General features: G+C 41.2%; 1 protein-coding gene across 15 annotated transcripts in view; it reads right to left on the bottom strand.

Annotated features, from left to right (window-relative positions):
- The window catches only part of LOC135294584 (uncharacterized), a 255,789-nt gene that overhangs the window by 29,635 nt on the left and 200,786 nt on the right, over positions 1-25,368 (bottom strand). For 2 of the 15 annotated variants that reach the window (XM_064410060.1, XM_064410058.1), the window contains exon 4: positions 19,111-19,252. The exons of the other annotated variants lie outside the window; for them this stretch is intronic. In XM_064410060.1, coding sequence (XP_064266130.1) covers positions 19,111-19,252 — 142 coding nt within the window. The remainder of the gene's footprint in view (positions 1-19,110; positions 19,253-25,368) is intronic. 15 annotated transcript variants of the gene reach the window in all.

Here is a 25,368-nt window from a genome sequence, read left to right as displayed (position 1 = left end):
CCTCCAGGCTTCTATGGGATTCAAACAAGCCTTCCACACATACTACATGTATCAGGAAATGGAAAGAGAGTAGAAGACTATATTTTAAAGCTTTGCAACTCATATTGAACAGCAGAGCCTAGCAATTTACTGAGCAATTCTATGCAAGCCTGTGATACAGTTAAACCACCTCCTGGATTTTACTCTGCAAGCTAGCTTGGGTTCCCCACTTTATTGCTGTGCTTGCTGAGCCTAATATTCATTCTAACCTTTGGATCACAGAAGACACTGCAATCTCCAAGTCAATGCTGTTAATAGGCTAGCACTGTTTTCAGGACAAGTATTCCTGATCATCAACCACCTTCCCAACATATGATACTCTTCCTGCTTCTACTTGCCAATTCCTTTCTGTTCATCACCTTCCTCTGGCTGATGCCCACATTCCCTCACTCCTGTAGATGCACTGCCTTGGTTCCCAGCTGTGTGCAGCTGGCAGGTCCCCAGGATCCAGACAAAACTGTGGCTGTACTCCATCACATTCTCTCAATTAGAGTTGATGTTGGTCTCCTGCTAGGGACAAAAGAGTAGCTGCTCACTTTTCATATGTATTTCTGTCACTGTTGAAACACAGCTACAACTTCCATGCTAAGAGTATTTGAGGCACCAGCCTTCTGGCCACACTTCCATATTTTCCTATGCCCCTCAACACCTCTAGCATGAAGCTTGTGTAGCAGGTTTTTGTTGTGCTGGAAGAAAGTGGGTTTGGCTGCAACACAGAGGAAAATGCTCTCCTTGCTCTCCTGGATGGATGTAGGCACATGGGTAGTTTCCCAGTCAGCATAGCTGCAGCATTCTTCAGATAAAAACTAAAGATGCTGTTGCAAACATTATGTGCTGGCATGAAAGAGAGAGAATCTCCACTAATGAAGCTAATATTCACCCTCATTGACAATTTGGGGGGATGTTTGTTGTCTTTTCATCTGCTTGATGTGAGACTCCATCATGTTAGTGCTAGATCTGACACATTTGCAATAGGCCACCCTGCAGAGGAGGGCAGCTGGAGATGGAAACAAAGATGGTCAGTACAATCTCACAGACTACTACCCTTTGAATTAAAAGTGCATCCCTGTTGCAAGAGTGCTGGTTAGATCTTTCCATCCCTATGCAAATGAGAATGGGCAGGGATGTAGCTGAGAGAGGGGAAAAGTAGTGCAATGCAAACATAAAAGAGATGTAATTGAAGCTATATTTAAACAGATGCAGGGCTGGTTCTAGGAATTAATGAAGCCATGAACTTCCAAGAGCAGGAAGCCAAAGCATGTGCCAGCTATGACCCAGCTGCCCATTTTATCTATTCCAGGGTGCTGAAGAGTCACACTGTCTTCTGCTGCTTCCTTCCTTCTGACTGGGGACAGAATGTGTGGACAGCTGCTATTTCCAACATCAGGGCTAATAGCATGATCTTCCTCTCTCCTCTGATCTCTACACAGGGTCACCACTACTGCCCTTCTATCTGTACCCCATCCCTTCCTTCCATGTTCTGTCATAGGAGCAGATCTTAGGATCATAGATCAAAGGAGGCATGTTGGTGGGTGAGAAGCTGGACATGACCCAGCAACACATGCTGTCAGCCCAAAAAGGCCAAACATATCCTGGGCTGCATCCAAAGCAGTGTAGCCAGTAGGGTGAGGGAGGGAACTCTCCCCGCCTGCTCCACTTTGGTGAGACCCCACCTGGAATCTTACGTCCAGATCTGGGGACCCAAGATAAGAAGGACATAGAACTGCTGGAGCAAGTCCAGAGCAGGCTACAAGGATGATCAGAGGGCTGGAGCACCTCTCTTATAAAGGCAGACTGACAGAGTTGAGATTGTTCAGCCTGGAGAAGAGAAGGCTCCAGGGAGACCTTAGAGCCCCTGCCAGTACCTGAAGGGAACCCACAATAGAGCTGGAGAGGGACATTTTACAGAGGCATGTAGTGATAGGAAAGAGGTAATGGCATTAAGCTGACAGAGAGCAGGTTTAGATTAGGATCTTTACTGTGAGGGTGGTAAAAAACTGAAAGAGATTGCCCGGAGAAGCTGTGGCTGCCCCACCCCTGCAAGTGTCCAAGGGCAGGTTGGATGGAGCTTAGACCTGTTCTAAAGTGGAAGATATCCCTGCCCATGGCAAGGGGGTTGGAACTTAACGATTTTTAAGGTTCCTTACAACCACAACATTCTATGATTTTATCTCAGTATCTGTTCCTCTTAGTTAAGACAGCTAAATTCACTTCTGCTCAGTTGAAAAACCTGACACTGCTCTAAAGAGGTGCTGCATTTATTTAAAAGTGTACTCCATTTGCAGTGTGAGGGCTTTTGATCTCTACCAAGGACAAGCTCCCATTCAAAAAGCAGGTTATCTGCTGTAGCTCCTAATGGGACAACAGCTACCAGCAGCCCCTGGTTAGAGGCACAGTGACCAGCCTCACAGCAAGGAAGGCTGCTTGTTCTTTCCTGGCAGAGACACAAAAGCAGCCTCACTTCCAAGAGCTCTGTAACAAACCAGCTCAGTGTTTGTCCCAGGTTGGCCCCAACACCTGGCACCTGGCACAGCACGTGGCTGAATTGCATTCTGGTGAAAGTCACCCTCAAGTTCACATGCAAAACTGGCTTCTAACACAGCTGGGTTATTAATTTGTTGAAAGACAGAGAGAATTGCTAGGGATTCAGGTAATAAAGGAAGCAGTATGTTTTAAAACTTAACAAGAAATACTGATAGGAGATTTCAATAACTTCCAGGAAGAACCCATCACAAAAGAAACTCTGTTCATGGCAGCTCCTCAATGCCAAAACATTTAGTCTCATTATTGTAGATGCTTAAGCAATCATGTCTTAGACTGCTTTGTTTCATAGCAGAATTGGTCACCAAAGATTACAAACTGAGCAGTAGCAAAAGCTCTACAAAGAAAGACACAAAAGCCCACTGTTGAAGAGTTATAGACAAAATATCTAAATATTGCAAGAAAAAATGCTCACAAGTGTAGACTTATGATCATATGACACACAAAAAGAAATCACCAAGGGGACAAAGTCATGGGTAGGAAATGCCAAGATTAAAACTGCCTATGAAACCTTTGTGCCCTGCTGGTGGTAAGGCACTGTGATATGATCTCCAGCTGCAGGATCACAAACTGTTTTGTCTGAGGAGCCCACACAATACTCCGCACAGGCAAGGGACAAACATGAACACTGACACTGCAACCATTGATACATGGACTGCACACTACTGGGTCATGGCAGAATAGGTCTCATCTGGATCAGATACAAGCATAAAATCACATTTTAATAATCTTTTCAGCCAAAGCTCGCAGGATTTAGTGCTGCTAGGAGCCATTAAATTCATATAGAGGACTTACACCAGCTGTGGAAGGACAGACCACACTTGACTCATCACGAAATCAGTGAAGCGCAGATAGACTGCGCATGATATACAATCTGCCAGAACAGAGTGTCCCTTCATTTCTTTAAAAAGCGTTTGACACAACAGAGTAAGTATGTACCATTTCAGCACTGAGCATCATGTAGCTGTGGTGCATTCACCCTAGTCCTAGAATTGGACTTACCCTCTTATATGCCATGGATCAAATAAACAAACAGGCTGATCCTTACGTCCTCATTCCATATGGATCTCTGCACCTGGCATCCTTCCCACAAGCTGAATCCTGCACTGAATGCACAGCTGCTACTTTCCTTGGACATATTTCTCCCCAATATTCTCACTATCACACTGCAGTTCTCCATGGCATGATGAAGTGCTGGGCCAACTTACTGGGACCAGCTCTTAGAAATCATACACCCCAACTCTGTTTTGCAAGTCTAAGATATAAATGGAATTATTGTTTTTCAGAGTTCTTCACTCAATAGGAGTGATCAATAAATGCAATTTGTAGTCTTCCATAAGATAGAATTCCTGAAGAAAAAGCCTATTGTCCATTATAGCTTCACTTATCTATTTAGTTGGCACAAAACTTCTACCAGCAATGCTTGTCCCTCTAAGGCGATGCAGCAGCATCTCACAACTGCATCAGCCTGTGCACTCAAAAGCAGGTGAAACCAACTGAAACCATGACTGGATTTTATTCCTGATTTCTCTTCTGCTTTGTTTCTCTGCAGCTGAGAGCATTAAACTGAGGGGAAGGTAAACATTAGCTTTAATTTCTTTTGATGTGATTTGTTGCATAGATCTTCCACAGCTCCCTGTGGGACTAGTCCTTGGCACTCAGGTCTCTGTTTGTTCTCTCTGCTTCCTACCTCCCCATTAACCTGCTAATATCTGCTAATAACAGTGGCTATGCATCCAAAATTCATCCAGGAGGTTCAGAGAGAAGTCCTGTCGGATGTCTACAGGGAGAGAAATAAAGGAATTCAAGGGCTATTTTGAGAATTATTAAGTATCCTTGTTAGAAGGGAGATTAGCTTCATGAAAATCACAGCTGGTCTCTCTTTTTCAATTTTCTCATTAAATTTAAACAGACTGGAAGCTCCTGTTCAGCTTCAAGAGATGAGAGGTATCATCCTGTCCTTGGAAATGAGAAGCAGAAGTTCAGCCAGAGAAGTCATCTAGTTTCAGATGCAGACATGGACAAAAAGTACCCTCCTGACCTATAATTCTCCCGTATTTATATTTAGCAAATTACTTCAAGCCTCTTTCATTCTTTGAACAGCAATAACCCTTACAAAAATCTTTAGTCACCTTTTCAATCTTCTCGCGAGGACAAGCTAAGAACAAGCCTGTCCTTTTTGTCTTAGTCCAAATTTCAATTAGAAAACTCTTTTGATGCTGAGATCACTTTCATTGGAGAATTATTACTGGAGTACTTTCATCCCAAGGGTGAATAATATATATTCATATCCACAAGAATTTGTTCCAGCATTGGGATGCATCTCCTTCTGGACTTCCCTGACCTACAGACCTAGTTTTGTCTTCCCTTACTGTTTTCATTCCAGCCCCTTACATTGATTCTTTTTCTCCATCTTTTCTCCTGGTGTCAAGAGAAGTAGCTTGGGGGACCACCAGCCTTGCAGCAGCAGCTTTGATTGGACACTTTCTCCAGGCTCTAGTGTAAAAGAAAGTAAAGCCCAGGCACTATGCTGAGCTCAGCACTGCCTTCACAGCTTTATAAAGGCAAGCTAATGTTACAAAGCAAGTAAAAGTTCTGGTATGGTTCTGGTAGGTTTTTCTTTGGCAGTGGTCTTACTCATTCATCTTTTGATGGAAACCCTTTATTTACTAAATCTCTATTGTCTCAAATAACAGCAGAAAAACCTTTTCTGAGCTTTACATTTTCATGTTTCACAGTAATTGCACTGGTATTTTTCTCTGGATTCTCTGGAAAGCATGCTTTTCATTTTTGTTCTGCAATTCCAGGTACAGTTTTATGTGTGCCTTTGTTTGTTCCTGCATGACTTCCCATGGTTAGGGATATTGTGGGAACAATTAGGAATCAGTAGAACAGGGTAGTTTAAATTTCTGATCTCTCTCACACATTAGCTCTTTAGGAAAGTTTGAGCCAGTCTACAAATATGCAGTTTATTTCTTCTCTGTCCTTTGTGTAAGCTGTTCTGTGAATTCTTGCAAAATTGCTGGATAAAGTCAGATTGCTCCTGCGTTTTTTTCCCAGAACTGACTGCAGTAAACCTGAATATGCAAACCAGAGCTCTTGACAATAAAGGGGCGCTATCCAGAACAATTAACATTTGATATTTAAAGAGTTAATATTTTGGGTTTTTTCCTGAATTCTGATCTAGTGCAAATGGTCTAATTTCTGCATGTGCTTTTATCCTGGAGATTTTAATTAGCTGTGTTGATGAGCTTGTTAGAAGAGTGCAGGCCTCCTCTGCCAATGTCCAGTGGCTTACAGAAAATCTGGAACTTAAGAAAAGCAGGTTGATCTCTCTGACTTGCTGAAATTTTCAATATGATCTTGGATAGTGTACTTTATCCTCTTGTCCTACAGTTTCTAATGAGTCACATGGGTGCAATTACAGTCTCTTTCCTCACAAGGCAGTTGGTTAGGTATTTGTAATATAAAGTAGTTAAGACATGATGGTGCCAAAGGACATGGAATGACAGGTGAAAGGGGAACAGGAGAATGGTCTGCATCTCATCTTAAAATGACAGAGGTGAGACAGAGCCCAAAGCCCAAATCATCTGTGCCTGTGACTAATTTCAGACTAATGTGTCTGTGCCCAGTAGACTCTAAAAACTGAATTAGGAACTGCAGAAATACAATGGCTCATTCTTATTTCTTGCTGCTCATCTGTATGTCTCATAATCTTAAGCATTTCTATGGTATTATATAAAAGTTATATAAAAATTAGGAACACAAATGGAAAAAGACCCTTTCTTTCCAAAATTAGGAACACAAATGCAAAAAGACCCTTTCTTTCCCCAGTTAGAGCTGGTGACAGTAGTAAAAGGGATTTTTCTGTAACTGCCTCAGGTGAAAGTACTGCTGTAGTGGTTTAGTCCTCTCTCCTGTGTTTGTAAAGATCTTTACTAGAGAGACAGTACTACTGTTATTGCTAATGAAATATCCCTAGCAGTGTGCCAAGCATATTAAGCATCTGCCAGACAGAAATATTCACTCATCAAGGTCCATTCTTACATTTTCAGCTGAATCAATGGCAGAGCCATCTCTCCTTGGAGGAGATATGCCAACGAGCAAATAGACTCTTGGAAGGAGTGAGGAGTTGTGATAAGAAGATGTAACCAATCATCTGGCTGTGAACCCCTTCAATACAAGACAAGAAACACAGGGCTGCAACTCTCCTCTGCAGCTAGGATTCCAGAAAGCCTTTCAGCACAACTGTATCATGTGAATTTAATGCAATATAATAAGAACCAATTTGTGCTGGAAAAGCTAGGCTGTGCAGATAATGATTAGCAAAGCTAACATTCTCTATCACACAGGCACAGCTGTGCTCTCTGTCACCATCTTTGGGTCCCTCTGTGTTCTGTGCCCATGTCTTCACCACCCTATCCCTTCTCTTTGCCATGAGTCTCTTCTGGATGCAGTGTGTGGTCATCTGCCTTTGCCTCCTGCATGAATGCTTCCAGGCAGACTGCTGGCCTGCTTGGTCTTTGGGCCTGGTTTCATGGGAATGGTGAGTTCCCTCCCCAAGGGGAAAGGAGAGAAACTGGTGTCTTCTTACTACGTCTCAATAAAAATAAAGTAGTTGTTGCAAACCTCTGAAACTTTGTCACCTGCCCTTCTTCACATTGGAGAGAGCAATGCAAACAGTCACTTCAATGAGCAGATGAGAAGCACTACTTAAGAGCTAGGATCTGTTTCAATGATCTGCTCCTAGAGAGCAATCCTAAGACAGCAGTGAAAGCCCCAAAATAAGTAACATGCCAAAAAGTATCACTTTAGACTTTCACCTCTAAGTTTCAGAGTTAATACTTCTGAGGAAATTAATATTTTCCCTGAGCCTCAGTGCCAAAAACCCTCTATGTTTATGTGTGATAGTCCTCTATTAAAAAACCCCTAAAACAAGGGAAAAAAAGCTTGAAAACTATGACTGCTTCAACATGTTGAACATTCATCAGAGCTGAACTATATGTCTTGACATGTCCTGACCATACACTGCTTTGACTGGGATCCCTTAACCCCCCTGAACTGGCACAACTGTAAGTTAAACTGCTGAAAACAATCTAAGCCTTTAGAGCAGTTTAAGATAACTAGACCCCTTAAAAATCATTAGTGCTAAAAGTTAAGCAACATCAAAAAGGTATCAGAGATTCTGAATTACAGCCACTTTAGCACTGCAACTTTCTCAAACACAAACATTTCCAGTTTCATGATCCCATTGCAAATTTTTTGAAGGTGTGCACAGTGAGGATCCCTGGATGATCAATCCTAATTGATCACATTTGAAGCTGCTGGGGTTATCCATCTTTGACAAACTTGACAAAAAAATATGAAATACTGTCTCACTGGTTTTGTTGATATGCTTATAAAAAGGTTATATGTTTACTATTTTTTGACATCGCTTGTCTCTGCATTTGTCACAACATTTCACATAAGTGCATTAGGGGGCAAATTGAAGAACATATGTGATTGTATGAGATGGCTTGAGCTTGATATGACCATATAACTGATGAGTGGCAAATCCTGTTATTCCTAGAACTCAGAGTTCTAGGAGGAAATGCTCTTAAATACTTTTAAATAAGTGAAGTTTTTCCAAGGATCTTATCCCAGTATTTATTCAGCAGTAACCCTTTCTTGCATTACTGAACAAATTAACTGAGCTGCACAGACAAAGTTACCATTCTGAACCATCAGTTCAGAAGGATGCAAGGAAGAAACAGGAGAATGGGAGCCAGATGTGCTGAGACCCTGTCCTCATTCACCAGGGGCCAGGGAAGGAATCTGGCCCTTTCTGCAACAGCTCCAGCAGCACCCTGAGTTTTTGTGCTGGCCAAACAGGTCCTGTGGCAATCAGTCCCCAGCTGCCCCAGGCAGCTCTGTGCTGTCCATGCTTGCAGTAGACCTGTCCCCAGCTGCTCCAGGCTTGTGACAGAATCACAGACCTGCTCCTACAGCTTCTGTCAGAAGACCAAAAATGTAACTAAAAGAGTCTATGCCTCTCAAAAAATGCATTTTTACCTTTTCTTTTTTGACAATTATTATGATGAGAGTTTTAATATCTTGCCATAAGGCTTGCTTTTAGCCACATATGTGCTCTTTATTCACTGTATAGCAATATTTTCATTAACATAGGCCAGAGGGAGAGGGAATGAGAGGAAGAATCCTGACGTAAAAACAAATGGTGATATTTTGAATCTTATTAAGAAAAAGTCTTAAGTCCCAGAGGAGACAGTGGAGTCCGGAGGTGAATGTGGCTTTCCAGTTGGTCGCATTGACATAATAATTTCTGAACTGTTTCTCTATACTCTCCACACTACTGTCATGCCTTATAGGGGAGCTGAATACAGTTGCAATGGCAGATCTGGCTTCTGAAGGGCTGTAGAGTTAATGGCGGTGTGTGAAGTACATTTCACAATGCTTCCAAGGTACTATAAGGAAACTAAACAATGGCAACATCAAAATTTCACCTTAGTCCTCACAAGGATTATCTGATATATCTGGAACATCAACTCCTCATCAGCCCTTTCCAACCTGAGATTACAGAGAAACTACTCCTGGTGAAAAACTCATAATCATTGACTTTCTCTAAGAGGAAAATAGAGTAAATTACGTGCTGAACATGAACAACAAATTCAGTTTTACTTATGGACCTGGAGAGGAAAATCCTCTGCCTGTGGCTGACCTTCTTTTCTCTAATGCCTGTGCACTTTTCCTGAAGCCAAGCAAGTGCTGTGTCACTGCTGTGACACTTCAGACTGTGCTGGTTTCCACAGGAAAGGCTGGCACATTTTTGCAGAATTTAGTTTGCAAACTCCAGGTTCCTTTTAACCAGGCAGAGCTGAAGTGTTTCAGTCCTGCACTTTTTCAAATTTCCAGAAATACCACAGTAATGACAAAGGCTCTTCTAAGAAGCAGAGCAGCTTTGCATTGACCTCCACACAAGGCGAAGGAGTGAATGCATCAGCACGCTTCAATTTAGAGTAAGATTTCTGATATGGGAAGTGAACATGTTTTGCATTATCTTGTTCTCAGAAATGGATGATAGTGAAGATGTTTTGTTTTAAATTAAGGAAAAGAGACCTGTGGTACACACCCAGCATGGAAAATTTCAGCCTGAGTAATCAAATCTAGTGAATTTACAAGCAACTTCAGATGGGAAAATGAAAAAAAACCAAACCAAACCAATTAAAAAAACCACCAAAAAACCCCCTCTTGAAATGGAAATTATTGTGCAACCCTAACTTTGGGTGAAGGTAGCTATTGCTGCGTAGGATAAGTACATTTGAGAGGCTGCTCTCTCAAATAAAAGCTGCAGAGCAGTAATAGGGCGTTGTTTGGCATTGCATTCTTGAATAGCTTTAGCAAACACAGAAGGCTGAAGACTAGGAGAAACAAGGTAGATAAAAAGCAAACAAAACAAAGGCCTACATTAAGTTGAGAGAACGTTCACATTTTCCATACAAACTGACAGGATGTTATAGTTTCTGGAGCAGGGCAGGGCTATATGTTCCTGGTTTTAGCGGAAAGGTTATGAAAATTCAGTGGCTGAGTTTCTAGGTCATAATGCAAGCTGTCATGTATTTTTCTTTCTGCCTTTCAAAGTGTGATGACTTCTTTGTTTCACTTAACTTTTTTAACTTTTTAGTTAAAAACTAAAAACTTTAGTTTTTAACTTTTAAAGGCATGCTCCTCATCTGGGTCAAGTAAGTGCAATAGCACTCAGAAGGGGTCAGGATCTAGCCTATTTAGCATCCTCTTCACTGATAGCCTACAAATAAAATTTGGAGTTTAAGATACTTTTGTATGCACAGTCTATCATTCTCCATCCAAGTTGCCATTATTGGATAATTAAGCAGGACAGGAGATTAAAATGTACTTGAATTAAAAGGTTTGGACTCGTCACTATATGACAAGTCATTTGTCATTAAATTACTCATCTACCATTGATCAAGGCCTGCAATTTTATTGTACTTTTCTCTAAGACACAAAAGAGATGGATAATTTGTCACTGCTGAATACTGCACTTTAAATGTTTAATTTTTTTTTTTCAGTAGCTATATACATATGTGATAGTTCTTTGTATTTATTTTTTATCTCACTCTCTCCAAAAAGCATGTACTCTTCTTCAAGCCTCTTGTTTTAATAGAAATCTTAACCTGCCACAATTAATTAAGCAACATTTTATCTTCTCACGAAGTAAAAAAGCATTTATGTATTTCCTTAGATCACATCCGCTTCTGGAAGTTGGATGTTAACAAAGGCTTGAACTTGTTAATCTTACTTCAGCAAAACTTCTGTTCATCCTACCTAGCTGCAAGTTCAGGGCAGCTGCAAGTGAAGTGAAGGTCTGTGTCAAGTCAGGAGAGAAAATTGCTGACTGGTGTGGGCTGTGCTCCTGTGAGCTCTGAGGGTTGATTGCTAACCCAGCCCTGGAGACTGTGCATCAAAGCAATGCAAAGTCATCTGCAGATCATGAAAGGTGGGGGTCAGGGAAGAGCCGTCCCAGGTTGCACTACCATCAAGATTAACCTTCTAGATATCTGACAGGGGTGGAACAAATCCTCTTTGCATTGTGCCTGCCCAGGAAAGCATTCATTTCTTGTGCAATGTTTTTCTGTATCTGTGTGTTAGTCTGGAAGACCTTTCACATAGAGTAGAGAAACAACAAGACTGGAAAGAAGGTGCTTTGCGAGGATTTTGCTTGCATGGTGTGGGTGTCCCCAGCAATAAGCTGCAGTGACTCTAAGAGGACAGTGATGACATCTTGAAAAGGCACAGGCTGGGAAAACCATGGAATTCTCAGGGAAATCTGTATATGTGGTGGATACTGATGAAAGTTTGGCTTGTCAACTCCTAAACCAAAGCAATATATGCTGCATTTCAGTAGACTGCCCATGCTTAGACCTGATGCATTCCTAGATCTGTGTATGAGACACTTTTCAGTCACACTGTATTTTCTTGCCCCAAAGATTGTAAGGTTTCGTGGCCTCTGAGGACTTCTGCAAAGATACAAAATACCTGGAGGATACAGCTCTCCCATGCCCTAGTTTTCTTTAGGAAATCTGGGGCAGCTAGGATGCTTGCACAAGACACTCAGGGCCACCAGAGCACTGGCTCCATTTGCTCTGAGACTGAATCCTTGGATGTCCCTGCTTCACCAATAGCACAGCTGTCATCAGCAGGCTGTGAGACATCACTGCCTGTGCCCAGACTCACTGCTACCCTCTGCCCAGCCACATAGCACAGCCAAGGCACTGTGCATTCAGCACAGCCCATCTGCATGTCAAGTAATCTAAATTTGCCCCCGGCTTTTTAACCATCCTCCCTAAGACTCTCCTTGCTGCACTGCTGACCAGTTTGCCCACAGCTCTTGAAAACACACACATTCTTTATTCTTTGTGAAAATAAACAAGTTTTTGAACTTTGATATGTAAATCCTGAAGAACAATGAAGATACAGGAGCAAGCCACCTGAAATGTAAGCCACAGCCTGTCACAGAGATCAGTGAGTGTTTAGGTGCCTGTATTCCTTCTTGGGTTGGGCCATTTGCCTGACAGCACTCACCATCAGACTTAGCTTTTCACCAACTGTTTCCTGCAAGTCACAGTGAAAGCAAACTCCCACAGACTTCTAAAGGGTTCTGCTAGAGTAAGGCCATCTTTTTTTCAGAGCAATCCTCCAGGAATGGTGAGAAGAGAGTTGGTAGAAAGCCTAGGCTGGGGATGTTCTTCCTTGAATAATTAAATAATTGGCATATAAATAATGGCATTCTTGGTAGTGTTATTAAAACCCCATGACTCAGATATAGCTGTGAAAATGTTAAGGACCTGATTTATTTTACTGATAGAAGAGTTGATTTGTGTGCTTGGATTTTCTCTTTGCAGGGTCAGAACAATTCAAACTCTTTATCTTCACCACTTGCCTCCAGATAGGTTCATTTCTTGTTCTTCACAGAAGTGGAAAGTTTTAAATTAACACATAATACACTAAATTTGAGAAGGAAATCATGCTGCTTGTTCTTTATTTTAAGAATCTTGTAGCTAAACTACAGTGATGTTTTGACCTTTTATTTTGGATAGTTCTGTAAACAAATAGGTTGAGCACACACATGATTTTTGCAAACAGATACTTTAATATATTTTGGGCCTCAATGTGACATTGTGAGGTCCTCACTATCTTGCCAAAAACTCAATTACCTGAGTCAGCACTCATTTGCAAATACAGAGCCTGAGACCTGGTCCTTAAGCGCTCTCTTTGTCTGGTGAGCATGCAATTTTTTTTTTTTAACTGACATCAATTTTCCCATATCAAATAATGAATTTTATCTCAGAAGACGTACTAGGCCAATGGTTTGGACTGATGAGAGATGAAAATAGTAATATGTTCTAACTAAAATAATTCAGGGCTAGAAAAGCTTGGTATGGAGGAAAAAAAAACCTAACCAAACCCCTCCCCTTCCATACCGTAAAAAGTGCTATTATACCCTAGCTCCAACAACTTAACTCCCTTTCCCCCTGCAATAGGCAAAACTGTGATTCTTCTCTGTCCCACTGGCAGAAGAAAAAGGTGTTTCTGGCTGATTTTCAGCATTCAACATTTGAAGAACATTTGAACCGTTCCTAATTCAAATGCCAGAAAAGTGTGGCAATACCACTAAGGCTTATCAATGAGGAGCCAGTGAAATTTCAAGGAATATGGCATGAGTGTTTCCTTCTCTTCCTCCTCTAGTTTCATGACATTTGTCTGTCTTCTTAAGATCACGCTGCCCTGTCCTTTACTGAGCTGCTGCCCTTCCTGGTGCTCCTCAGTCACCTTCTGTGACAAGCCTACACCCACTTGCTGCCTCACCTTATGTTTAATTTGGCCACTAGTGGTTAACCAAGAAGTGCAATTTTTGGGCCAACTCCACTTGGTACTACCAACACCATTTCCCAGCCTTGATAACAACTGGCACTCTGTACACACTCAGTGCCAGATATTTCAGAATAGCTGGAACTCACAGAAGCCTGGCAGAGGTGCTGAAGTCCCCCCTGTTGCCTGCACAGACACCTGTGCAACATCAGACAACACAGGCGAAGAGGCCTTGCAAACACTCACACTCCTTCACCCCTTTCCCAAACCCACCCACCTACCAGTGAAGGTCTGTGTCCCCAGTTCATTCCCCCTTCATCTGCTCTGTGTACCTTCAAGGAGATCTCAGTTGCTACTGGTCTCTTTGTGCTGGGCCAGTGCTTGTGCACCCTCTCCACCTTCCTCTCCATGAGAACTCCCAGGGCAATCTCCATACCCAAGCAGGATCTTGCCCCTAACCTCACATTACATCTCCTCTGCTGCTTGAAAAAGACCGAGGTACATACACATGAAACTATGGCAAGGGTATCAGCTGCAAGACTTTCTCCTGTCATTTCGTATGAGAGTAAGAGCTTCCAATTTTCCTGCCACAAAACTGAAATTAGTTTGTTGCATGCCTTAGAATGTAACTATGATTGTGTCCTGCAATTGCTCCATATCAGAGGTGGGTAAGTGAATGTTTACCAGATAACTGGTACTTTGGAGTTTGCTCAATACTATTAGATAGATCAGCATAATAAAACACTTAGGAACCCTTTGATCTAAAGGCTGCATGTATATTTCAGATCTAAAATGTCCATGGTACCAGAACATTTGCTTATTTGCATATTGCCAGATCGCCATGCACAGCAACGTTCTTCCTGGATTTCCCTTCAGCTCTGCTAAATCAGGCATTTTAGAGTTCAGTGTCAGCTGGCTTTGCCCTCACATTGCCACAACCTATTCATGAAGAAAAAAGCCTATGATTTTTTTTTTGCTTAAATATAGTGTTAGAATTTGAATAAAGCAGCATTTCTAGCAACACCATGTACAGTACAAATCTTCGAGTATTTTTAATGTACTTGCTTCAAGGTGATCATACTTGTTCTCAGAGAGGAACTTCCCTGTAGACTATGCCATTACACTTCACCAGGTATTTTACCTTTGAACTGGGTTGGACCTGCTGTTACTGGAAATAAGTAATTGTACTAACTGGATGGTTAGTTCCCAGAATAGTAATTTTTTAACGAGGGAGAGTACTTCAACTGCAGCCTTTCAAATCTCTGACTATATTATAACTTAACTACTTGGCAGCATTCAGAGGATAGAACCCCCCTGAGTGCCACCTTAGTGAGTTCTTATTAGCAATGCTAATATTTGGGCTTCTGGACAAAAGACGATTACAGGTTAAATAATAATGGGATAGCAATGTGGCTGATTAAAATTGAAACAAACTGCTAATGCTGTAAAGAATGCATCTATTTATAGGCCTGAATCCACTTCTAACACAAGAAGAGAAAAATTTCTGAAAAGTATTCTCATTTTATGTACTACTGTGTACAAGTAACACACATGGTTTCTGTTGGGCATTTTTCCAAAGGAAAAGGAAAGCAAAGAGGCAAAAAAAGGTGAAATACATCTTCCTTTAAACCCAGGCATTACTATTAAAGGTTTTAGGGCTTTGTTTGGAATTGCAGCGCTAGTGTGGTAAACTGTTATGTAAAATTACTACTAAATCAACATAACTGCTGACATGGAATTGGTTCTTAGTTCAGTGAAACACAATAGGGCTTGTTGTTCCGCCATCTCTTCTGCCCTTGCCTGGATATATTCTGCACCATGAAGGCAATATAGTGGACTTCTGTCCTTGGGCATCATCTCTATGGTATTTGCCTTCCAAATTAACCACGCAATCTGGGACCCACCAAATCTATGGGGAAAAGCACGGAGGAGGCAGGATTTGACTTGCAGAGCTTTTAAGGCTGTTTATGTGGAAGGGTTAATGCAGGTCAATTAAGGGTTTTAGAGAACTGTAGAACTGTCTAATTTTTTTAAAGATTCTTTTCATGTTATATAAACTTCATTGACAGAGTCCAGCATGTCTGTGCTCCCAAAATGATATACCAGAAATCAATCTGATATGATGTTATTTTTGGTGTGAGGTGACAGACAAAGGGGAGGCAGTACTGGATAATACAGGAAAAAGAGAAGACAGGGAGTGCCAGGGAGTGTTGCAGTTTCTGGTCTGCCATTCCTTTCACAGCCCAAATCACATCTTCAATTTCAGCCTGCACTGACACAAACAAAATGGTTTTAAACTGGCCAACAAAGCTACAGAAAAAGGCATAACTATCCAAGGACTCCTTGTCAGCACCAGAGCAAGCACTGGGCTGATGGAATTGTGCTACTGTGTACCCTGCCTCATCCAAAAGGGTCTAGGTCCAGCTTTAAGCGCCAGTGTTTTCTCCTTGGGAATAGCCCCACCTTTGTGTTGTGAAGCAATTGTCGTCTTTATGTCTCTGTCTTCCAGTTTCTTATTCATAAACCCTGTCTACTATTACTGTCATGAAGAAAAATGCTTGAAACCGCTATCATACCTTGGATGAGAGAAAACCTGGAACCCAGCTGACCTGAAATGTGACTGAATCCAGTCCTTTTGTCCCTTACTGACTTTCAAGTGGTCATTTTATGATATACTGTCCCACTGTTTTCCCTACCAAAGAGAAGGCAGAGTGACATTTCCTACCCTTTCACTCTCCAAACTGACGGCAGTTCACCCCTGTGATGACTCCTTTTTCCCTTAAGCAGACAGGTAATTTACACAGAGTATGTGCTCTGGATAAGTGATGGACAAGTGCCACAGTGGTCAGGGAAAACATTTGAAACCCTAGATACCATTCTGAGCTTCAGAGGGTACCCATCTCCACTCACAAGAAAAATAGGTCAAAATACTGTGAGAATAGACCTCTCTCATGGGGTTTTGGCACATCAGCTCCCGTTTGAGGCCAGAGATGTCTATTGTGTCAGAGATGTAAAAATTGAGAGAGGTCTTAGCTGAGAGGAAAGTTAAAAGAAATTTTGGTGCTCATAGGAGAGGAGACATAAAAAGGAGGAGATAAGTGGGGAAAAAAAAGGATTAAATGGAAAGGGGAAGGATAAAAAGGAAAGGACCTTGATGTTTGAAAGAAGGATTTGGGTTTGGGTCTATTTTAAAATTATTTTGGTCATGCCCAAGACCTACTAAGTCTCAGTCATCAGAACAAGCACTTCCCAAGGCCCTAGATCTCCTCCTCCTCACTGCCCTGCATTGCATGCAGTCCCCTATAGAAGGGGAGTGCAAAGGTGCTGCACAAACTATGAAATCAGAATGGTGGGGCTTTGTACTCCCTGTGCTTTTATGCTGCAGAAAAGGATTACACACAGCACAGGGAAATGAAACATGAATCTCCTATAGCTTGAGCACAGGAAATGGATCCGTGCTGGGGGATCTGATGCTGCCATAGGCAAAAATCGTCAGCATCCAGTAAAACTGGTGGGAGTCTAGGGCATGCAAAATAAAAGAAATGTAGGACTGGCTCTGGAATATTCATTTAGAGCCCTTGACAGCAGTGGGAATGCCTTCCTGGATTCAGCTGCTCCAGACCAGACTGGAAATGCCAGCCAAAAAACAAAGCAAGGAGATGTTACTATTGCCCTTTATTCATTTAGACTTACTATAATGTAAACAGATATGAAACCTGAGAAAACAAAAACTCAGAGTGCACCTTGTGCTTTGAGGATGTTTACAAATTGCCAGTTCTTTATAAATAGAATAAGCAGGAATTAGTGGCGGGGGGAAATCCCCTGAAGATATTTCCTGGTTCCTGGAAGAAAGTCGACTTACTCAACTTGGACCAGGTCCAGAAGCACACTGTCCCCTCCACACGGGGCTTTGCTTTTGGTAATGCTTGTATCTGTGTTTGCCATTTGAACTGGCAAATTGAACAGCAGCAGCAGGCCCAAAGAAAAGGTTGTCTGGTGCAGATGGTAGAAAGCCAGGCTTGGCTACTGGGTTGCAGACAGTCTTGAGCAGTGCATGTGAGGGCCAAAGGAGGAGGAGGAGGATTGACCAAGATGGCTTGGTGGCATGGCCCTTAACCAGAGATAATAAGACATCCTCTATTTCTCTGCCATTTTTCAGCTTTTTGATGGAAAAAACCCCAGCTTTTAACCAAAATCCATTTGGGGCTAGTCTGCAAAGTCAACTGCTCTTTACAAAAAATTGCTATTCCTTAACAGCATGGTATTTCTGTGAAGTTCCTTTTTGGATATAATTTCCTCATATTTGTGGTGCTGTAAATCCGGTTGCACACAAGGGTAGAAATAACGAAGCAGGTGGTTGCCAGAGTTCTTCCTCTAACATAGAAAAGGATCTGCTAGGCCAAGTCACACTAGCAACCACCAAGTTTAGTATCTTGTCTGAGGCATCAGCCAATGCCACCTTCTCAAGTGGCAAATTCAGAATTCCATGAATGATTCAGTGCTGGCTAAGAGGGAGAAAAATTCCTTTCTCTCTAAAAAAAAATAAAAATCACATACTCAGCATCCTAGACCTATTGCCATGAAATTCCAGTTTTACTTCTGCTCTGTTCTTCACACACACTTCTCCACTCACATGATGGCATACCTTTCCAAATATTCAGTGAATTCTGTCTCATGTAAACCTAAAACACAGATTTTCTAGACAATCGCAAGCTGTTAAATGTTTACTGAAACCAGTGCCAGCTGTCCAAGGCCTATCCTATTGAAATCATGGCCTTCAGCCACTGTACGTCAGTTTCTCATTCATGATGAGAAGTGGCAGAGCCTGTGCTGCTCTGGTAAAGGCAAATACTAAGGGACTGAAGGACGAAAAGCAGGTCCTGAGATTTGTCCCACCTTTCCTGGGGCTGGTGTGGCATACCTGCCAGCTGGTGCAGCTGGCTCTGACTGCCCTCTAGTGCAGGGATCAAACCTGTTGAATAATTTAAAAGATAGGGTTAGGTATGAATGGAACAGACATCTGTGGCAGAATGGTGAGCCAGCTCGTGCTCGAGTGTCAGAGGTCTATGGCTGGCAAGGAGACTCCCAAGTTGTGTTCCAGGTGGCACATTGACCATGAATATGAGGCCACCTGGTTTAACACTGCAGAACAACCACCTGTGTCTATTTTTGCAAACAGAAATTCTCATGCAAATCACAGCTAAATCAGTAAAATATCACCAAATCAGAAGCATCACATCATCATTTTACATTTTAGAAATGTCAGAAACTGCTTTTGGGGGTAATGTATCTAAGAGGATGCTTGGCTAGTTCAGGCTCTGTCTCACATGTTGGTGATTGACTACTAAACCAATTCATGAATATTCTCACCTTACAGGAGGTTTTACAACTTTTCCATAAAAGAAGACTATATAGTTTCAAACTACAGAAATCTATGAAAGCCCAAGAACAATATCCTTCTGTGCTACAGTGGAATCAATCACTCCAGATAATTTAGAATAATCTTGATTTTTCTCTCATTGCTTCAGGCTTTAGAGACATTGTTAAGACAGAAAACAGAGCAATCTCATAATTAGATTCAGTAACCACGTTCAATTAGATACAGCAAGATAAAATTACATTACTGGAGAGAAATTATCTACTTACAGTGGTTCCGCATAGACATTTGAACTATTTGTCTTCTTCTGTACACCTGGTGTATTCTGTCTATAATTTTTATCACAAGACAAATGAATCTGAATGAGCTGGGTCAGGATCACCACATTCTTGGAATCCACTTGATAACTTCCTGTTGAAAAGAGGTATTATAAGGAGATGAAGTTAATAATGGGAAGGATTCAGAAGAATGGCAATGGACTATGAAGCTTTTAATATTTTAAAAACTTTTGTGCCAGATTAGCTCACTCAAGATCATCCAGGACATGGTATTTTTTCTGTGAGGGGCCAATATCTGGGCAAAATGGAGAAATTATATAAATTTGTCCTGTAATCCATAATAGATAGAACTTATTTCAAAAGCATGGTGCTAATGAAGCACCATTAGACAGTCAGTGGTAGCAAGTGGCTCTGTGGCTGCAGTTAACTCACATGAGATGTATTAATAGATCCTACGTGCCTCTAGCTCCCCAATACTCACTGATACACCCACATACTTGCACAGCCTGCTGCCCATCCCCAGATTTGGCTATATCTCTGTGAAGCTTCTCACTCTTTCCAGATTTATCCAGCCTAAACAAGCTAATTACCTGCAAACATTGCCATCTTATACCCATCCCTCTTCCCAGATCTTCTAATATATGTAAGTGGCATCTACTATGCTCCTACATAACTAAAAGTCAGCCCAAAGTACTGTGGACAAAATGAATTTTAACAACTTAATTAGATGACTGTGCAGTGTAAATTAACATCCTTCTCTGGTTCCTGGTGGAGAGTTATCCACATAAAATCACATCATTACAATGTGTAAGTATTAATTCAAGGACAGGCACCGCAGCACAGAGTTTTATTATGGTCAGTGCTTGAAGACATTGTTAGAAATCATTATCACTGCTGCACCTATTCTGTGACTACATAGAATATTTTACCTTCAAAGGCACTTTCTAACCTACAATAAACACACCTGAGCAGCTCCTTCTGGTCACCTGAGTAACTACTTCTTTTGAGAGTAGAATTTGTACTAGTCCTGCTGGTGTATCTTTTGTGAGATCCCCACTAACTACAGTCAAATGATCAGGCTTCAGTAGCAGACCCTGGAAGAGAATCCCAGATTCATAAATGTTTCTGACACTACACAGCCAGATTTTCAAGTTAACAGCAGGAACATCTGCACACAGATAGTGCTAATTCTCAGTAATAAAGATGTGCTGACTGCTTGGTGTGAATTCCCACTGGCTGAATACATAGACACAGGGTGGAGGTGAATGTTTACCACCTGGGCAGCCAACTGATACTGACTGACAGCAGAAAAATAAGATGATTTCTTTGAACAGCTGTTTCTTTAAATGAATCTCATGACAAACACACAGATCTGGTTAAAACTTTGTAGAATTAGACAAAAGGATTGTCAAATAGCTGCTATTTTCAACCTTAGCTGGCTTATTTCCTCAGTTGCCTTGGGAAGAGTGTCAGTGTGCAAAGTGATATATACAGGCATACTTGCTCTTCCTCTCTCTTCCAGAGGTATTCTTATCAAACACCTGCTGCAAGTGCTCCTGCCATTGAGAAACCAGGCTCATTTCAGACTGGGCTCTTCCTCCTTATAAATGCAGTCATACAACACCATAAATTCAGCAGCTGTGTAACAATTAATTGTATTTGACAACAGCTGGAGGAGAATGAGCATCTAAAAGGACAAACCACCAAGCATTTCAGCTTCCTTAATGTAACAGGTAAACACACTGTAAGTGGAGTTGGCGAAGTTGGAGCAGACCAGCTTGCATGCCTGAGAGCACAGTCTTTAGTGCAGCACTGATCACAGCTGAACAAGTTTCTCTTAAGCCCTCCTTCAATGTTTTATTTCCACACTTTCCTACAGGGAGACTGACTAAGAAGTATGCATAAATTTCATGCCAGAATGTCTCTATCTAGCTTCAGATCAGAGTCATGGGAAAAACTCACACTGGCTTCAGCAGAGTTTGCTCAAGCCCTTCATCTATTGTAACCTATTGCTGATAGCTGTTTATGTCCCTAAACGACCGAGATGTCCCAGATGATAGCACATGAACAGCATATCATATTAATCATAGCATGGAGCAATAACTTGACTGCTCCTAAACTATTTGGAGCTAGTAACTAGGAATGCAGAGATAAGCACAGCATACGATACTTTCTCAAGGGTGTAAGGGAGCTCCATGGACTAGTGGGTAGTCATCCCTCTCCTTTAGGTCCTGTTGAAAATTCCACGGTCTGTGAACTCCAGTCTGATTCCCTTTGCTGTCAGAACCAGATATTGCTGTTCTGAAGTCAGTCAGAGCTATGGAATAGCTCAAGCAGAGGAATAAGTTAAGATTATCTATTTTCTCAGTTACATGTTCTTATGCAGCAGTAAATGAAAGCTTGAAGGGACTTGGGTTTAGTGAAAAGGGAGCAAGATGACTGAAACTTATTGTAAGGTCAGAGCATGCACACAGTCTGGGCCTCTGAGTAGCAAATGGTAGCTTCTTCCCAAGCTACCCTGCAGTAACATCTGCATGTGTGTAGATACAGGCAAGGAAATGGTCATCTATCATTACTATTTCAGAACAATAGAACTAACAAGACACAACTGCTGTCCAATTACAATTACTATTTTAAAACATTGTGTAAGATAAAAGTTCCCCCCACCCCTCCCTTCCCTAATATAATATTTAAGATTGAGGTTTTGTGAATCAGATAGTGATTTTAGGTTTTGAAACTTTGAAAACTTTGAATACTGAATTTAAGGTTTTAAATTCAGTTTTCAAAGCAATATTAACGCTGGCCACCAAGGCTAGTCAGACAGCAGAATGTGCCAGACTATAATTTTGGCAAATAATTTGATGGAGTAATTTTGTCTTGCCTTTCACTTTAGGAATGCACACACAAAAGCAGAACTCAAAGGAGAATTCTCTAATACAACTGTTTGAAAAACTTGATTTATATCACTGATTAACTCACAGTTATTTTTTACAAGCCCAGTTCCAGTTCTTTCCCTCAAATATATCTGCCTTTAGGTATTCAGTACATAATTACTTCCCCATAACAGCAGGCAGTTCTAGCAGTCTTACAGTTCTAGCAGTCTAGCATCAGTCTGGCACCACTTAGCCATCAGTGGGATCTTTAATATAGAACACTGTGGTTTTAAAGATGTCTCAGTCACATTGTTGTTACAGTGCAAGCGTGCTGTGAGGTCGAACAGCATAGTCACGAACCCTCCCCCTCCACTGCTGGGCTAGGAAATGTGCTACCAAAATCCGTGCTACTTATTGCCCTGAAACTGTCCTGGAGTTCCACCTCCACCAATATCTTGTAACTAAAAATGGAGCTCTTGCCTCACCCCAAAGAGGTTGCTAATTAAAATCAGTATTTTTAGACTCTAGGTATACTCAGATACAGTGCAGTTGATCTATAAATATTTAGGGGTTTTATTTTCTTATACAATTAGTCTCTAGAAAAAGGACAGAAATTTCACCTTCACTGTAATGACAGCCCAACTTATGAAAATATATACTGGATATAAAATAGAGGAAAGAATAAATGAAAAGGCATTCAATGACTTCAGTAGCTAGCTTTTCAACTACATTAGTGAGTGATGGCAGAAACAACAACTGCAAAGCAGCAACTGAGCGGCTAAATTTACTGCATCAGCTCCAAATACATTTTAAAGATACTTTATTTTCTCATTTTTTGCCTTCTCTTTTTGTTTTCCCTTCAAGCAAAGAAAGCATTTGTTGGAGTTTCAGCCAAGCTAGAGAGAAGCTTCAGGGAAGAAAAGATGAGCGTATTTGCAATTTCATCAAGTTCCTAATAGCTCAAGTAAGAAACATTTCTATAACTGTGGGTTTTCTCATAGACAGAGACATCACAGGAAATTTCCTGTTCCCTCATGGATCTGCACAACACCTTCTCACCACCTCTTCAACATGTCCTGATGTTGTGTATCAGATGTGCAAGGTACAGAAGGCATACATAAGTTATCTTCTGACTTGGAAAGGAATCTGAGAGGACTACAGAAGGCTACAAAAAATGATAAAATGCTGGAAATCTATGGAAGAGGAAAATCACACTATTTCACAATTTCTAAGACTCATAGCTTAACATGGCAAATGGGAAAACGTTTTCTTCACTACACTGTCCAATACATTGCTTGCATTACTGGCTGACACAGCTGTATGATACCCACACATTTTCTTGGTGCTGACACATTCACTTTCATAAGACTTCTTACAGAAAAAAGCTGCAGCTGTTGAAAGTGTTTCATAGATGGATGATGGAGAGACTTAGATCACTTGATAGCTAAGAACTGAATACAGGTCTTTGAAACATCGACTAATGCTTAAATTATTGAACCCTCCGTTCCTTTCCATCCATAGGGTCCAGTTATCAAATATTCACTCTGACACAAAGTAGCCCAAGTAATAAAGTAGGATTTTGATCTGTGTACTTCTGCTTTTTTTTTTTTGTGGTCCTAAACTCATCAAATATCAAAATAAACTTGAATAAGAAGGGTTCACTGGGTGGACAGTTTTAATACAAAATATTTGACACCAGAAGTCATTTTCTGCAATGGACCTTGTTTGTAAGCATTGCATTCAGTGAGGTTTTGTGTGCCCTCCAGGAAGGCTGACCTGCTCTCTAAAGACAAAAGATGCAGCAAAGAGAACTAAAAAAGAAAATAATTTGAAATTCACAATAATCAATTAAGAGGCCCTTGATAACCATTTTAAGCAGCAGGAAGTGCATTTTGCTTCACTGTACTTTTACAGAGAGGATAGGTGCTTTTATAGGGAAGAATGCATAAATATTTCAGATTATAAGCTGCTTACATTGTAGACTTCAATTTTCCTAGTGCAAACAAGAAAGCTGCTCTCAACCTTTAGCTTTTGTCTGTCGTTCAGAAATATGTAAGCCTAGACAGGAGCACATCTGGTCTCATTACAGGGAAGAAACTAAGGCAGGGTTGCTACAGTCAAACACAGCACTTTTCTGTGGGAGAGTTAAGCTGAATTCCTTTTCCTGTATATGGGTTACTGAACTACATAGGTCTTTGTTATTCTATATAAAACTAGAATAATGTACAGTTATCTACACTCAGACAAATACATAACATTGTTTTTAAGTTACATGGGCTAGAAAAGAGATTTGGATTACTTTAGCAGCTTTACTGTAAACTGGTTACAACTTTGCTGAAGTATTATAGGTTTAATGGAGAACGTTTAGTGATTATTTAGTGAGTTCATGTAATTGTAGGTCCTGTGAAAGGTGAAGAGACATCATGATGAAGCCACACTGAAACTCTTTGTTCACCAGACAGGGAAACTGGCAGTCAGGCAGCCAAAGCTTCCCTTTCAGAATACCAGCCCCTGTGCCAGCTGAATTATCAATTTGGAGAGAGCTCTACCCCATCTACTCACTTGATCTTTTCCCCCTCCTCTGCCAGGTCCTTGGCAGACACTATTTTGGGACACTATTGTTTTGCCAGGGCAGCCATCTCTGTGACATCTATTTGTAGAAGGTATCCTCCCCTGCACTCCTAGAAGAGGGTTCAGGTACTGATGAGGAACTCTCTTGCTTTTACTGCTGCCTAGAAAAATGTTTTCTGAATTTTATTTGGAATTAGGAAAATGAAATCAGTTCTGTCTAATCTAGGAATATGCTGGTACTCATACTCCACTATCAATTTACACTCCACTGGAGTGGAGCTCAAGCCCAAGTCCAGATGTGTATGTCCAGAAAGGTACTGTACACCTCTATATAGTCAGCCCATCTAGCCGCATAAAAGTTGTTTTGGCTCAGAAGATCTGAGAAAATCCAGACTCATTCATGTTTGCTTGGGAAGCCAGGGGACTCGAGCAAAAATGCTAAGTCTATCTAAGTAACTTTTAACCTGAAATCTACTCCCATGTGAATTACTGAAGCTATGATATATATTGTTGCCAATAAAGAATTCCACAGCCATGTCTGCTGAGGAACTAGAACAAAAAAGAAAATTACCCCTCGTTCAGGACAGTTTCCTCTAGCTCCTTAGAGCTAGCAGGTGTGGCAGAAGCTAATAGAAAGGACATTAGCAGTTTATTACAGTCTCAAATGTAGTCTTAGTCTAGGATATGAATTTCATCTCCTAATGACTATAATGCAGCCTTTTGGAGCTAGTTGGTATGATAAACATATTCTGCTTAAGTAGTTCCAAGACACTGTTTTCTTCTATAGGCATAACTATTTCAGTTG

Source organism: Passer domesticus, chromosome 2, assembly GCF_036417665.1.
Source record: "Passer domesticus isolate bPasDom1 chromosome 2, bPasDom1.hap1, whole genome shotgun sequence".
Lineage (NCBI taxonomy): Eukaryota > Metazoa > Chordata > Aves > Passeriformes > Passeridae > Passer > Passer domesticus.
Note: the sequence above shows the minus strand (reverse complement) of the source record. Positions and strands in the feature narration are given on the sequence as shown.